At 38.9% G+C, this 14,493-nt stretch overlaps 5 protein-coding genes across 6 annotated transcripts; 1 reads left to right on the top strand and 4 right to left on the bottom strand.

Moving 5' to 3' along the window:
- The first annotated feature begins 30 nt into the window (after positions 1 to 30).
- LOC106307246 (chromophore lyase CRL, chloroplastic) lies at positions 31 to 1,997 on the top strand. The gene is made up of 9 exons (XM_013744147.1): positions 31 to 383; positions 469 to 518; positions 719 to 779; positions 869 to 904; positions 991 to 1,041; positions 1,140 to 1,232; positions 1,317 to 1,421; positions 1,529 to 1,621; positions 1,701 to 1,997. The coding sequence occupies exons 1-9, from the start codon at positions 204 to 206 to the stop codon at positions 1,845 to 1,847; spliced, it is 816 nt and encodes a 271-aa protein (XP_013599601.1). The 5' UTR covers positions 31 to 203; the 3' UTR covers positions 1,848 to 1,997.
- A 22-nt stretch (positions 1,998 to 2,019) lies between these two features.
- Positions 2,020 to 3,353, bottom strand: LOC106307238 (magnesium protoporphyrin IX methyltransferase, chloroplastic-like). The gene is made up of 2 exons (XM_013744139.1): positions 2,729 to 3,353; positions 2,020 to 2,641 (listed from the first exon to the last, which is right to left on the bottom strand). The coding sequence occupies exons 1-2, from the start codon at positions 3,284 to 3,286 to the stop codon at positions 2,258 to 2,260; spliced, it is 942 nt and encodes a 313-aa protein (XP_013599593.1). The 5' UTR covers positions 3,287 to 3,353; the 3' UTR covers positions 2,020 to 2,257.
- Positions 3,354 to 3,467: 114 nt separating this feature from the next.
- LOC106307222 (coiled-coil domain-containing protein SCD2) lies at positions 3,468 to 7,450 on the bottom strand. Of its 2 annotated transcripts, none has more exons than XM_013744121.1 (16): positions 6,436 to 7,450; positions 6,263 to 6,341; positions 6,142 to 6,183; positions 5,984 to 6,046; positions 5,840 to 5,889; positions 5,729 to 5,756; positions 5,529 to 5,603; positions 5,311 to 5,421; positions 5,160 to 5,220; positions 4,809 to 4,922; positions 4,626 to 4,744; positions 4,437 to 4,506; positions 4,319 to 4,360; positions 4,113 to 4,153; positions 3,917 to 4,043; positions 3,468 to 3,832 (listed from the first exon to the last, which is right to left on the bottom strand). In XM_013744121.1, the coding sequence occupies exons 1-16, from the start codon at positions 7,392 to 7,394 to the stop codon at positions 3,711 to 3,713; spliced, it is 2,103 nt and encodes a 700-aa protein (XP_013599575.1). In that variant the 5' UTR covers positions 7,395 to 7,450; the 3' UTR covers positions 3,468 to 3,710. The 2 variants fall into 2 exon arrangements, with proteins under 2 accessions (XP_013599575.1, XP_013599583.1); XM_013744129.1 differs by having other exon boundaries at positions 6,263 to 6,335.
- Positions 7,451 to 8,060: 610 nt separating this feature from the next.
- On the bottom strand, positions 8,061 to 9,154 carry LOC106342219 (acyl carrier protein 4, chloroplastic). The gene is made up of 4 exons (XM_013781091.1): positions 8,895 to 9,154; positions 8,683 to 8,769; positions 8,469 to 8,591; positions 8,061 to 8,375 (listed from the first exon to the last, which is right to left on the bottom strand). The coding sequence occupies exons 1-4, from the start codon at positions 8,961 to 8,963 to the stop codon at positions 8,244 to 8,246; spliced, it is 411 nt and encodes a 136-aa protein (XP_013636545.1). The 5' UTR covers positions 8,964 to 9,154; the 3' UTR covers positions 8,061 to 8,243.
- Positions 9,155 to 9,628: 474 nt separating this feature from the next.
- Positions 9,629 to 11,041, bottom strand: LOC106301135 (CASP-like protein 1F1). The gene is made up of 3 exons (XM_013737463.1): positions 10,698 to 11,041; positions 10,108 to 10,222; positions 9,629 to 10,014 (listed from the first exon to the last, which is right to left on the bottom strand). Exons 1-3 carry the CDS (start codon positions 10,874 to 10,876, stop codon positions 9,799 to 9,801), a joined length of 510 nt encoding a protein of 169 aa, XP_013592917.1. The 5' UTR covers positions 10,877 to 11,041; the 3' UTR covers positions 9,629 to 9,798.
- Positions 11,042 to 14,493: the final 3,452 nt, after the last annotated feature.

The following is a 14,493-nucleotide window of genomic DNA, read 5'->3' as shown; positions in this document are numbered from 1 at the left end:
GGGGCTAAAAATGATGACGTGGCAAGTAACCTCACCACTAGTTCCCCAACTCTCGAGTGTTCGAATCCGAAAAACGCCGATTGTCGTCACGTTCTCACGAGCTTTGATTTGGCTAAAGCTAAGGCCGTTCTTTCGATCTTGAGGAGACGTCAGATGCTAACGTTACAAGGATTGAACTGAGACGAAAGGAAGCTTCTTTTTTTATGGGTACCGGGTCAGGTTCGGATCCGGAGTCGAGTTCGTCCGGGTGGAGCAGGGCTCCTGGTTTGGTAGTGAAGACGCTGGTTCTGATCGGCGGCGCTGTTCTCCTGAAGCGTCTCACGAAATCCACCACTCGCTGGGACCACTCTCACGTCGTCTCTCGCTCTCTCAGCGGGGAAAAGGTCCCATCTTCAATTTCATAATTTTACCAAAAAGATGAAAACTTTGTGCTGATTCAAGGTTTTGTTTTTTACTGGGTTTTCAAAGTTTTCTAAGGAGCAAGCATCAAGGGATCCTGATAATTACTTCAACATAAGGTTTGTATTGTTATCTTGATCGATTATTGATGAATTGGTTTAAACTGTATGTGCTTTTTTGGTTTTAACTGTTAAGCTTGACGTTGCTATCTTTGTGAGTTTGTTTCACACATTGAAAAAAACCTTCATATGGTATATCTTGGTAAGTAATATAGTCTTCTAAAAATGTTGTTATAAGCTTTTGAGATGCTTTTGTGCAGAATGATGAGCTGCCCAGCAGCTGAGATGGTGGATGGTTCGCAGGTTTTGTATCTCGAACAGGTCAGTAGTTTCAGCTTCTTCTTCATTTTGTGCATTTAGGAAAGTGTATAACCTTGTTTGTATATGTTTATGTTAATCTTTGTGATCAGGCATTTTGGAGAACTCCTCAAAAACCCTTTCGGCAAGTATGCTTTCTGCACCTTATGATGGTTCTTCATGTCTGAATCCTTGATGAATCAGTTCTCTAATTATACATCTGTTTGGATTGCAGAGATTGTATATGGTTAAGCCTTGCCCAAAGGAACTGAAATGTGATGTTGAGGTGAGGAGATGATTCATACATGTCCTCCTGATCTCAAAAGCTTTAATCTTTTTATATATTCTAGACAGTGTTTTATCTTCTTTCTTTTAATTCACCAGGTGAGCTCATATGCAATCAGAGATGCTGAGGAGTACAAAAATTTCTGTGACCGCCCAAAGGACCAACGCCCACTTCCCGAAGAAGTTATTGGTGTAAGTCACTGCTTTAGTTGATGGTAGTCCTTGAATGTTGCTTTTTTTTTTGGTGTCACAAAGTTTGATTGCATGGAGTTACAGGACATAGGAGAGCATTTGACAACCATACAACTTAGCTGTTGTGACCGTGGAAAGCGTTGCTTGTATGAAGGATCAGCTCCACCTGGTGGTTTCCCAAATTCATGGGTATGTTTTTCTGAGACATCAAAACTCCACACTTCATGATTCAAATGTACACTTTATTTATGTTACCAACGTTTGTTTCTTCTTTCTATGCATCATGAAATGAAAAGAATGGTGCAAGCTATTGTACATCTGATCTTACAGTCCTGAAAAACAATGAGATACATCTCTGGGATCGCGGGTTTGATGATGATGGAAACCAGGTTCAATCCCATTTCCACCCTCATCTTTACGGTATGAAGAACTTTCATTTGATTTGGGGTTTCTTGCCTCATCTTTCAGGTGTGGGGACCAAAGGAAGGCCCGTACGAGTTCAAACCGGCGCCTTCATCGTCAAGCATCAACAGCGATGTGTTCTCTCCTTTGAATATGTTTCCTCAATCTGCACTTGATAAACCAATCAAAGGATCTTTCATTTTGCAAGAGTAGGTAAAGGAAGGCCGTTCCCGCTTTTGTTTTCTCTCTTTGTAATTTTCTATGTAGTGGCAACCAACACTCACTTATGTATCACCATCATATACAGTTTTTACTTGCTGTGTTCATTCTTCACTAAGATAAAAGGTACATATGTTTGCCCAACTTTGGTTTAAGTCCATCAATATGATTGTACCAAATCTTCTGACAAGAAAACTGATCATATAGTAAAGTTACATTTTACATTTGATAACATTAAACAGTGAAGAGCTATAGAACTATGAACCGAGTCCTGAAGAAGTACATGTTTGTAGACACCACCCTCAGTGAGCTTTGCATAGAGGGCATAGTTCGTACTCACGGCTAAGGAATAACCAACAGGCAACAGATGAATAAGAATGTTTTTTTTTTCTTTCAAAAATGCTCTACATTGGAACTGCTTCGATAAGCCTAGAGAAGTAGAACTGGGTGGTAATGAGTCCTCTCTTGCTAATTCTCCACCCAACCTTACGCAAAGCATTTTCAACATCAGCCTCCGAGTGTAGATACGCCCTTGTAGCCTTTGAAGGACCTGGGAAAAGCTCTCCAATCCTCTTCAAGATATCGTAATAGAACGTCTTTGGTGCAAAACTCAGAATCACTCTCTTCTCAGCTAACGAAGCGAGGTGTGCGATCATCCCGTCTGCTTTGCTCTGAGGGTAATGTATGAGCACGTCTAGGCATACAACTGTGTTATACTTCCCACTTAGGCTCTCTAAATCATTCACTTCAAATCTCGGCAGATTCTCTGATGCTAACTGCTGCTTTGCCTATACATATTCAAAGTTTTTCAATTAATAATAGGAAAAATAATTGTCAGTATTTGGAATTTGAAATTCGAAATCACAGAAGCTCACCTTCATCTCAGCTTCGGCGACCATAGCTGCAGAGATATCGCTAGCGGAGACGATCGCACCTTCCTTAGCAAGTGGAATCGAGAGCAGACCTGTTCCGCAGCCAGCGTCGCAGACCGTTACGCCGGCTAACGAACCTTCTTCCGTCAGCATGAGCATCGTTTTCTCAACCGTTTTGGCGTGGCCGATTCGTATATCCTTCTGAACGCGGTTCACTTCGTCAGTCTCGCCGTAGATCTTCCTCCACCGCTCGAACCCCGTGCTGTTGAAATACTCCCTCACCACCTCCTTGTCGCCTCCTCCGACTTCTTCCGCCTGCAGTTTCCGCCTTCTCTCCGGGTCCGTCAAGGAAACGATCGTCGCCAGAGCTGCGACTGATCCGCCTCCGAGTACGGCGATGGTCGTGCTGTCAACGCTGGATAGGTCGGTGACGGATGCAGCGACGACGGTGACGGCTCTGCTCCTTGAAGCGGCTACATTGAACCTAGCGGCGGTTGGGAATCTAGGGAGGAATTGAGAGGCTGAGGAAGATGATGACAACAAGGAAGGAGCAATCGTCATTCTCGAAGCAGTTTTGCCTATCTCTGTTTGGCGCCCTTGCAGTTGCAGTGAGCAAGTGTTATCGTTATCGTCTGGATAAGATAAGGAGGATGATCTACCTTTTGATTTCCGTGGGGCCCACCTTAATGCGGGTTGCGTCACTGGCCCGTTTTTATCATTGGCTTATTTCTAAACCGAACCAAACCAAACCATATTTTTATTAGATTTTGGGTAAGGAATGATAATGAAGAGTGTTATACAAGTAACAACATGAAGCTCAAGATAGCCCCAACAAGAGGAACAAGTCTGAAAGCAAAGCATATACACTTTGGAACAGTGATCAGATGTTAATGATGACGATAATCTTTGTGTGTATATGTGTGTGTGTGTGTGTGTGTCATAATTTGCAGAGAGGACATTAGAGCCGGTCGTCACTCGTCACTCGTCACTCATCACAGTAGTCAGAAACGGAAAGAGGAAAAGTGGAGTCGGTGAGTTGTGCGCGAGATGCTTCCCACAATTGTTGTTCTATTCCAAGTTTCCTTAGCTCCCTCATACCTCGTTCCACTGCCCCCGGAAAAATACAACAAAGAAAGAATCAGTGTGTTGTATACTAGGTAAAAAGTATATGAACTAGCTAAGAAGCCTTACCATCAACTGCATCATGTGATGTTGGCTGTTCTGCGATACGGCTGATCCAGAACTTAAGACGGTCTTCCGCGATATCACTCTCCACGCTGTGAATTTTAGCTCTTTTCCAGTAGTACATCAGCCATGCCTACAACATTAAACATGTGTGTTTTGAGTATCCTGCTAAGTAAAAGCCTTTGCCGATTTAAACTGTTACCTCTTTAAAGAGAATATCCTGTTTCTCATCGTGACTCAACTCTGCATTAAAAATTCAGAGGAACTATTTTGTCAGTAAGCCCCTAAGATTCAAATACAATAATATAGCTGAAATACCACAAGGATATGTTTTGTTAAGAGGCTTATTTGCTTATATGATCACTCTGTGTAGATAGTCAGGCAGACAGTTTAAAGAACATGACTCACCAAATGCTTCAGCAAACTTAGGCTCCCCTTGCACCCTGGGATCTGGATATTAAAACCACATGAGTGTCTCTTGTATATCATTCACATATGTGCCAATCAATTTTTAGATATATTTTACCAGTGTCGGATTGTCGGACCACATGTTTTTGTCTGAACCCGGCAAATACAAGCATTATAGCATCCTCAACCTATGAGGCACATGATATCATATATATATATATATATATATATGAGATGATTATCTTCTGAGAAATAACTTTTTCAGTTAACAACATCAAAATAAGATTATAATATGGGCATAGTTTACCTTCAAGGATGCTATCTCACGTAGACCCGTTTCAACGGCAAGCATACTCTCTATGTTCCCTTCTCCATTTGCATCACTGAATTTACTAACGACTTTGCTCCAAGTGCGATCGCTACCATCTGGCAGATATGTGATGTTATCAAGTTTTTTGTGAGAAAGTTGGTGGGGAATCAAGAACCAAACCTGTCTGCCAGGAATCTTCAGGCTTTTGGGCCGCGGAAATGACAACTTCAAAGGGAAGAGGAGCTAAAGCTGACCAATGTTCATGTCTTGATGGAGCTATATCCTTATAAATTCCTAAGAGTGAACCAATGAGGTACATAAGTAAATATCTTCAAATGAGGGCGGCAAGTAATATTATTGATCAACGCCATCTAGTTAAGTCTGCCGTAAGATAATTGATCAGCTAGTCCATGTCGGTATACAATGTATGACATATGCTCTTATCATATTTGAAATCATATCCGGCACTAGAATGATTTGAGCAGGTTACTTCTTCTAATAAATCATTCAAGGAGAGAGGAATTTTCTCACCGTGTTGAACAGCTAGTTCCCAGTAGCGAGCAAGCCAGCATCTCTTTAAAACAACTTCCTCCTACGATATGTCAATCATATAGGTAAATCAAACAAAGAATGTGGGGTTAAGAGGTCAATGACAATATTCTAGTTTAGTTTGTGAGCAAACCATTTCTTCATGAGTCAAAATCGTTCTATGTATCATTGTCCGAAGAGACTTTGTTTCAGCTTGAGCATCCTGGAGCTGTTCCACGGCCTTCTCCGTTTCCTCTTTCAAGCTCTGACCATAACACAACACATAAGAGATGATCATTTCCTTGTCAAGTTGAAAGGTTTATATCATAAAGTCTAGAGTACACTTTATTGTCTAACACCAAAGCACTGCACCTGAAGTTCTGCACAAAAGGCATCAGTTTCCTTGTGTCTTCCATCTCTTTTCTGTTCAGCAGCCCTTAATGCTGCCTGCAATAGATTAAGTAAAATCCCTTTTAAACGCCAACACAAGGTCGCAGAAGAAAAGGATAGGACATGCATATTGCATAGAACAGACTAAACAACATCTATTCAAATATGACTGCACTACGGACCTCTCTTTGACGCAACGCTGCTTCTTTCCTGAAGGGATCAACGCAAAATTTGTGAAAAAGCATCCTTTTTTTAGTAAATGAAGGTTTTAATAAAGACAGAGAAGACTAAACCTCTTCAAGAGTTTGACGTCAAAATTTGCACCTTCACCTAGAGAAGCAATCTGTTGCAAGCCATGCACCAAGCTTAACAGTAAACATCAACATCGGATATAAACGTACATATCTACGAAACTGGATTGGGTATATGATAAACACCTGTCTCTCTAGCTCCCTAGCCCTTGCTTCTGCTGCTTCGCGTTTTTCTCCAGCTCGTTGAAGCTGCATATGTATGTAACACATCAAGTACAAAAAGGCAGCAACACACAAACAAATGAACGAATATTAGAGGCAGATAGAAAGAGAGAGAGAGAGACCTTATACAGTATATTATCATTTTCTTCTTGAAGCATATCTAGCTGCAATGATAATGAAGTTGGTGATCAATCATTTTAACCAAATAAACACTTTTCATGGAGTTTTGAGAAGAGCACATACTTCATCACGTAAGGCCGAAGCTTCTCGATCATCTTCTTCCTGATTCGGTGCTAAAATGTCTGCAGAGCTAAACCTGAAACTAATCGTTCGTTCCCAGTAATGTCGTCAAAAAAAGGTATACAAGACAATCAAACGAAGCGGTAATCTGTATAAACTCCAATCTTTTCTTTTACCTTTTCTTATACTTTAACTGAGCCTCCGATTGTTTCGCCGGCGGCACGTCAAACTGAACATTGACTTTCCGGTCTCCGTTCTGCTCAGAATCCTCCATCGGATTCCGACGCGAATACGCCGGAACTCTAACCCTGAGTGCAGGACTAGCGTTCTTTTGAGGAATCTCCCCCGCTTGATTCTTGACCACATTGGCTGTGATCTCGTCTCCGTCGAGTTCATCGTCAAACTTAGGCGGAGATAATGCGATCGGTTTCACCGCCGGAGCTTCTTTCTGAACACTAGCATTATTTTCAGGAATCTTCACTTGATTCCGTGGCAAATCGGCTGCGACTTCGTCACCGTCGGATTCATCGTCAAATTTGGGCGGGAGTAGTACGGGTCTAACCGCCGAAACTCTAACGTTCTTTTGAGGAATCTTCACCGGTTCATCACCGTCGGATTCGTCGTCAAATTTAACCGCCGTTGCTCTTGTGGCCGGAACTCTAACGTTCTTTTGAGGAATCTTCACCGGTTCATCACCGTCGGATTCGTCGTCAAATTTAACCGCCGTTGCTCTTGTGGCCGGAACTCTAACGTTCTTTTGAGGAATCTTCACCGGTTCATCACCGTCGGATTCGTCGTCGTCAAACTTAGGCGGGATTAAGACCGGTCTCTTCGCCGGAGCCGGTTTACCTCTGACGGTTCCCTTGCCGATTCGTTTATCGTCTCGTCTTCGATCCCGAGAGAGAGGCGGAAGATGCACCTGGTAGAGATCTTCGTCTTCGTCGTCGTAATCATAGTCGTAGTCTCGCTGCTCCATGACTTTAGCGAGTAGCTCGGCGGCGTTTTGCTTCCGGAGCGTGCTTCTGCCAGAGATTCCTCCTCCTCCGTTGTTGCTCATCCGATGAGAAGGAGACATCGCAGGTGAAGAATTAGCCGAGCCGACATTATCCGACCCCTCCCACCGCCTCCGAGCCATCTTTTCAAGATCAGAGACGGAGTCAACAGGTTGAGGGGAAGAAGAAGAAGAAGATGAATATCGGAGACTATGTAAACGCTAATAGGCGTGGACCGAATGGTGGCGGGAGGGGAAGTTGAGAGATCGTGGGACCCATTTTCTTATTCTTTTTTCTTTTCTCTTTCCCTCTCAGCAAATCCAACTTGTTTAATATTCAAATACCCCTAATCAAATGAAAAAGTCCAGAATGAGGAATGATGGAGTAGGTTTAGTGGTAATGTTTTTTACATATCCAACATAAAACTTTACTTGAGTAAACAATTGTTTTACATACTGTTTAATATTATCTCATAGTTTCCATTTTTTAAAGTGATCAAAGAGGTTTTGGATCCTTGAAACTCTTAAAACTCAAAACTGTGCAATTTAACTCGTTGTTGGAGAATAGATTCCTTCCAATCAAATTTGAATCTGTGACTCATAAAATCTCTATTACATGATTTAAGAGTTTTAATCACTAAACCAATTCGTCTTTTGGTCATAGTCCCTAGACTACCATAGTAGTTCGTTACCAGAAATCAACTCTTCTTTTTCAATCTCTGAGGAAAGTTAGCTACAACTAACAAAAGCCATGTCATATGAATAGAAAAGCTAAATTCATGTGGTAGCGACACATAACACATTTATATATTCGTCATAAAAGACCAATCATTGCCAATGAATCAATCTCAACGTACCAATCAAAGTTTTCTCATAGTCAATATCCAATCTCAACTTCCAGAAGAAGAAAAACAAAATGACATACGGTCTAATTAAATGTTCTCAAACCAAGAAAGGTCTAAAGGAAAAGAAAGCCGGGAGAGTTTAAGAAGCTTAGGCCGCAGGTTTCTTCTGAACAAGATCCTCAATCAAATCAGCCGCCTCTTGAATCGTCGTAATGTTCTGAGCATCAGCTTCCTCCACGCTTATGTTAAATTTTTCCTCCAATGCCATCACTATCTCCACCTGCATCCATATTCACCCAACGTTACTAATGACTAACATATTTGTAACATCACATTTAAATACGAAACAGAGAGAGAGAGTATTATAACATACCGTGTCAAGAGAATCTGCGCCAAGAGCAGAGAATTTGGACTCAGAAGTGAGCGCAGTGTCAGCGGATAAAGCTAACTGTTCCTTCACAATGTCACTAACTTTCTGTACTGTCTCTGGTTTTGCCTGAATGTAACCATGCTCACATGTTACAAATCAACTTATTACATTTTATCATAAATATTCAACTTTAGCTTCAAACAATTGTCTTGCTTACTGCACAACTGATTTGAAGACGAAGGCTCTTCGAAGACTGGAAACGACCAAAGGAGATAGACTGAAAAGTCGAGGCTTTCCTTAACACCTGATGATTAAGCTAATTGCGTTATATTATGATTTTGAATATTATTACAAACAAAACTGAAGATGGGGTCAAGTATCTATTATTAAGTGAAATGACAAACGGTAGATGTGTATATGTAAAGTCACCTGAGAGATTCTGGTTGATCGTGTGGAGGGAGCTTTGAAGCTTAGAGAAGTGGCTGACAAGGAAGCCATTGAAAGAGATGAAGCTCAGTATACAGGTCTAAGATACGGAAAACAATGGCTTCTCCTATTGCAAACTCAAGTTGGATAAGGTGTAATCTCTTGCGAAGAGAATTGTTTTTGATGCAGTGGTGGACGTGGATACGGCGTCGTCTTAAGAGACGCAAAAGCACAATTCTCTTGTTTTGTGGCCTAGGTTTGTTCTTGCGGATTCATGCCTATCTTCGGCACATGTTGCTATGGGTCCCACATTTGTCAAGTGAGTTTTGTCACGTTTTGCAACTAAGACAGGCCCAAACCAAAATGCAAGTTACTTCAACGGGCCCTTATTGGTTCTTGTCCGCACCATGTTTAGATTTTCAAAGGAGAGATCGATCCATAGATGATAATGTTTTTCGGGAATATATCTTTCTTTTTTTCTTCTTATTCCGGTATCCGGATGTCCTCCAAATAAACCTGATTACAAATAAACCTGATTATCGACCGTCCATAGGAGCTGAGCTGGGGAGCTAGGAGAAATAATTCACTCCATTTTAATTGACGGTGGCCAAGACTCGAACCTAGGTGCCGGAACTCACAACCATGAGATTTTTACCACTAAGCCACAAGCGCCTGGTTAATATATCTTTTGAATTCTCAAAATTTATGTAAAAAAACTTATATGGGGAGTGGAGTATCATAGTAAAGTAAAATAAAATAAAAACAAATAGTTATATAATACACGGACTCAACTCAATACAATTTCTTTCTGTAATCATTCATCTTAGAAAATCTAAGTATATAAGAAAGATTGAAGAATCTTAAGAATATTAGAAATTGAATAATATAAAATGTAAAGAAAATAGTTTCAGTGATGACGAGCAGCGGAGGCAGTTAGGACAGTAAGGATGAACAAGAGGAGAAAAGAGGCAAAGGAAAAAGCGAGTGAGAGAGTCCCACGATTGCAGTAACCATGTACATAACCGCAGATCGGAAGCCAACCGGCGTGTGTGTTACCGTACTTTCCAATGTATCCCTCCGATGTGGCCGCAGAGAAAGCCGACATCGCCGTCAACGTCGCAAGCTATACAATATTTCCAGACCCATTTCAAAACGTACGTTCAGATGTCTAATTTCCGTATCAAATATTCAGATTGAAAAATTGGATGGTAATTACCAAATCAAAAAAGAAGAGTGCAAAAACAAGTCCACGTTTACGGACAGCTAAACAAGCCCATACGAGCGTGAACAATGTCAAGGCGGAGATAGCTATATCCGCGTACACCAAATACCTGCGAAACATATCAAAGTTTACGAACTTTCATTGCATGCATGTCGTCATCACTCCATCTTTTAATTGTTTTACTCGATATTTATTGTAATTAACAATCAGTTTTGTATTTGCTCATAGTGATGATTTTGGCTACACGGTTTAGGATTGTCCGTTTTGGCTACTATTAAACACGAGACAAATCACTGGTATAAAAGATAAACGTCATATGAATGAGACATAAAAAAAATTCAAGAATGAATTTATTTTGCATATATTTCTACGTCATAATAGAGGATATTTCCCCCTTTTTTAAGTTACAAAAAAATATTTCTCTCTTTTTGCAATTTTTTTCCTACCAAAATTTCTGAATTATTTCTCCATATGTACTTTTAAATGTGAAATAGTGAAATTTCATCGAGATGCAGATTGATGTTGCGTCGTCATCATTATTTCACTAGTTAGAGCACCTTGATGAAATGAGCAATAGAGAATACCTAAAGGCTGATGAGTCGCTGTATTTAGCCTCAAAAGCAATGCCATAAACAGAGGCAACTTCATGGTTAGTAATCATGAGCCCCATGGAGGCCAATGCGGTGCCAATGGCTAACACTCTCATCGACACTTGAACCGCAAGATTCATTGACGGCGTTCTTTTCCGTCCATTGTCTCCCATTATTATTATTCAGATTCAAGCTTTAACTTTCCTTATTGATTGTTACAAAGATCAAAACCAAAAGGACAAATAGGACAAATATATAGTTGGCGGTGTTGTTATTTGCTGTGGTGTAAGATCCCAAAATTCAACGAAGACAAGAGAAGGAGAAGAGTAAGTGGGTTGGAAAAGAAGAGATGGACAGAGGCAGATAATTTAAAGGAAAATAGCATGTGGGTGAGATTGCGAAACAAGATATTTGAGGAGGTCGGATGATCGAATCTCTGCCTAAACAGATGGGCACTTTCTATTTGAATACATTAAATTTGGTAACACATCTTTGTTTACAGACTTGTTTTTCAATAGTAGTTGGTGTTATGGAATAATTAACAACAATTAAGATCAGATTTGGTGAAGAAAAAAACTAAGATCACAAATTCTTTTTAGAAGCTAAAAATAAAATCCTTGGGCCATCCAAATAAGGACATAATTTATATTTGTGTTACCTATTTGTTGATACTAGGGATCGTTACCCGCGCCAAGGTGCAGAGTTTTTGCATTTTAATCTCTTTTTGCCTCTTGCTTACTAATCTATCATTCAGTTTTTCAATGCATTTTATCTTCACCCTCTTGCCTTGTTTACATTTGTTTTCACGTTCTGTCGTTTGATTTGTCTTAGTTTTGGCTTGTGTAATAACTTAACCCTGCTCATTCTTTTTTCACTCTTTATTAATTGATATTTTTATCTCGCTTAGCTCTGTGTTGCCACTAATTTGCTCGAATCATTTTTCATCATCTGCTTCGTATTCTTTTCATATTCATTAACTATTGTCTCCAATCTCTTTAAATCCTAAAAATCCTACGTGTTCTTTTGTTTATTAAATCACATATTAAATATTGTTGAAACTGTTTATTTATTCTAATAAATCCTTACGTTTATAACTAAGATGATATGGATAAAAGACTGATTATAATTTAGTTGAAATTTAAGGCTAAAGTAGAAGTTATTAAACTTGCAATCCTTCTTTTTGTCATCCAAAATAGCTTTAGTCAAATCAATATAATTATATTGATTTAGAAAACCCATAAGCTATTTCAATCCCAAAAATCCAAAAAACAGGCGCATTTGTTATTGACGCTGCTATGGGTTTCCTTTACTATAAACATAATTGCTTGTCACAACTGTTAATAAACCCAAATGTGTTTACAAAAGCTACACATATAAGAGATTCATACTCATTTCTCTTTCTCTAGTCATCTCCTATGTTAGTAGCTATCATAATACAATCATCATACAAATGATATATCTCTTGGTTCCATATAGAACATGCAAAAGGACTGTTTTCTGCAGACTCCATGATCACTAAGTATTATAAATATCAAACTCTGTCTATGGTCTATTTATATGTTGAGGAAAGACCTCGAAATGTAGCTTCCAAATAATGATTTCCAGGTCAACACTTTGCATGTTAACCTCCACAATGGGATCAGCGGATCTGCAGATACCGCTACATGTCGAGTCAAACGCAGCTACACATATGTTCCCTGCTTGTGCCTTTCATTCATAATCTGCAATTCTCCCAAGAACCAGAATCAATGTTAAATGAGGTAAAAGTTTTAGAGTCACAACATACTTTGTATAGCCAAGCCCAATAAACCAAGCACCCAACGTAACATCCCCACTTGCCTATTTGTGCAGAAAATGACTTGATCATTATATAGTAGCACCGAGAAGTTAGATGGAGAATGAGGTATGAATGCAAAGTAGACAAAACAATTAAAATCTTACTGATTATGAGAAATATAAGAAATCAATTCTTTTGAAATGGCGTATAACTGTCCAATAGCGTGATAGAAGTACTTGTTCATGTTCTCACCAAACTTCCAATTCCAAATGTATATATAAATCTATTAGAGTTATTGCCAGCGCTCTGTTGCGATATTTGTTAGCTAAAATAATACATCCAACATAATAGGAAAAAGAAACCAACGAAATTGTAAAGCTAACCATCAGCTGAGATGCTTTTGTTGTCCTGACACATTGCAAGCTTAGTGATTTCACTATCAAAAGCAACAAACTCAGCAATCATATACATCCGAGACATTTATTTACAAACGGTTCCTAGCACAGAAAAATAATATTATTATGTTACGGATGATACGTTTGATGCATAAATACAGTTTAAAATTATTTTCAACTGAACATTTGTGCCTACTGAATTACCTTACAACAGGAAATATAAAGTACCCTCCAAATCTTCTGGATCATCGACATTTTCTTTATTCAATGATCTTCATTCAACCTAACAACCATCAAAATAAAAAGAATGTGAGGCACATAATCTTCGAAATCCAAGTTTAATGAATGAAAAAAAAATTCAGGAAGACAGAAAATGTCAAACACTCACTGGCTTCTTCTTCTTTTACTTATTGGCTCCTGTAAATGAACTGTTAAAGCCATCATTATTTGCAGGAAAAAAAGATTAAACAAAGCAACTGATGAAAAAAAACAAATATGTTTCACAGCACATAAACTCTTCTTGAACATCAAGCAACAGATAGTATGTCTCCCGTGTGACTCAGCTGAGTCCTCAATGGCATCCTGAACGACAAATGTCTTTTTCTTCTTCTTGGTTAGATCAAAGGGTGCAAGCCAAGGATGACCAAAAAAAATTAAAAACACACAAGGGAGATGTAGAGACTAAAGAAGATAAACTGATTCATGGAACTCAAAGAGCCAATCTGTGTTTCTTAGATGAGTCATGAACCGATGATTAAAAATTGAAAACCCTAAACTTTCATTGAAGAGAACGCTTACAGACCAAAGAGGTCTATTGGGCCTTTTTTTTAACGAAGCTCATTTCAAAACGTGAGTTATAAAGTATTTATTAAATCATTAGATAAAAAAAAAATTAAGTGTGGGTCTCACAGAGAAAACTAAAGAAGCAAAGGTTTTTGACCTTCATAAATATATATTAGTTTCGGCCATCAATGTACAAAGTATCCTTTAGTTTAGTGGTATAAATGTTGGTATTTATAACTCAATACCCCGGGTTCAATCCACATGCTTGACACTTTTTCACACTTTTTAAAAGTGGAACCCACTTACCTGCTGACGTGGCGGCTCAGGAATGAACCTCATTATATTATAGATTTCATAAAATGTAACATATTTTATTATTTATAACAAATTTGATTAGTAATAACTAATCTTTGTAAATTTATTTAGATCAAATTGTGTAATATGTTTTTCTGGTAAAATATTTGATTTTTTATTATTCTTCAGCAATTTGATTTTTATCAGATGCTTTTGTTAAACACCTTAAATTTAACATGTGAGAAAAATAGTAATTAATACGTGAGGTTGATAGGAATTGTGTAATTACTCTTTATTTTTCTGATCTAAACATTTATTTATAGAGTTAAAGATAGTTAATCATCCTGAGAAAGAAAGTTTGATAGCAAGCACAGAGCTGATTTGTCAGAGAATCAGTTTAGGCACAGAAGAAGAACATATAAAATCAAAGGAACAGCCTATGACGCTGGTGGACTAGTCTTTCAACTCAGCAACATTTTCATTAGTCATGAGAAGGATGATGAAGTTTTTTCGAATCAAATAAGCAGCTAAAGGTTCGAAC

This window comes from Brassica oleracea, chromosome C1, assembly GCF_000695525.1.
Source record: "Brassica oleracea var. oleracea cultivar TO1000 chromosome C1, BOL, whole genome shotgun sequence".
Classification (NCBI taxonomy): Eukaryota; Viridiplantae; Streptophyta; class Magnoliopsida; order Brassicales; family Brassicaceae; genus Brassica; species Brassica oleracea.
This window is presented reverse-complemented; position numbering and strand designations above follow the sequence as displayed.

Excerpts from the sequence above, each read along its gene's own strand:
- LOC106307246 (XM_013744147.1), top strand. The coding sequence starts at position 204 with ATGGGTACCGGGTCAGGTTCGGATCCGGAGTCGAGTTCGTCCGGGTGG. Across the intron at positions 384-468 it reads GCTCTCTCAGCGGGGAAAAG|TTTTCTAAGGAGCAAGCATC; the intron begins GTCCCATCTTCA and ends GGGTTTTCAAAG. Across the intron at positions 1,042-1,139 it reads AACTGAAATGTGATGTTGAG|GTGAGCTCATATGCAATCAG; the intron begins GTGAGGAGATGA and ends TTAATTCACCAG.
- LOC106307238 (XM_013744139.1), bottom strand. The coding sequence starts at position 3,286 with ATGACGATTGCTCCTTCCTTGTTGTCATCATCTTCCTCAGCCTCTCAA. Across the intron at positions 2,642-2,728 it reads TCGCCGAAGCTGAGATGAAG|GCAAAGCAGCAGTTAGCATC; the intron begins GTGAGCTTCTGT and ends GAATATGTATAG.
- LOC106307222 (XM_013744121.1), bottom strand. The coding sequence starts at position 7,394 with ATGGCTCGGAGGCGGTGGGAGGGGTCGGATAATGTCGGCTCGGCTAAT. Across the intron at positions 4,044-4,112 it reads AGGATATTCTCTTTAAAGAG|GCATGGCTGATGTACTACTG; the intron begins GTAACAGTTTAA and ends TTAATGTTGTAG. Across the intron at positions 3,833-3,916 it reads ATCACATGATGCAGTTGATG|TGGAACGAGGTATGAGGGAG; the intron begins GTAAGGCTTCTT and ends TTCCGGGGGCAG.
- LOC106342219 (XM_013781091.1), bottom strand. The coding sequence starts at position 8,963 with ATGGCTTCCTTGTCAGCCACTTCTCTAAGCTTCAAAGCTCCCTCCACA. Across the intron at positions 8,770-8,894 it reads GATCAACCAGAATCTCTCAG|GTGTTAAGGAAAGCCTCGAC; the intron begins GTGACTTTACAT and ends CTTAATCATCAG. Across the intron at positions 8,592-8,682 it reads GTCTTCAAATCAGTTGTGCA|GCAAAACCAGAGACAGTACA; the intron begins GTAAGCAAGACA and ends GGTTACATTCAG.
- LOC106301135 (XM_013737463.1), bottom strand. The coding sequence starts at position 10,876 with ATGGGAGACAATGGACGGAAAAGAACGCCGTCAATGAATCTTGCGGTT. Across the intron at positions 10,223-10,697 it reads AGCGACTCATCAGCCTTTAG|GTATTTGGTGTACGCGGATA; the intron begins GTATTCTCTATT and ends TATGTTTCGCAG. Across the intron at positions 10,015-10,107 it reads CACTCTTCTTTTTTGATTTG|CTTGCGACGTTGACGGCGAT; the intron begins GTAATTACCATC and ends AATATTGTATAG.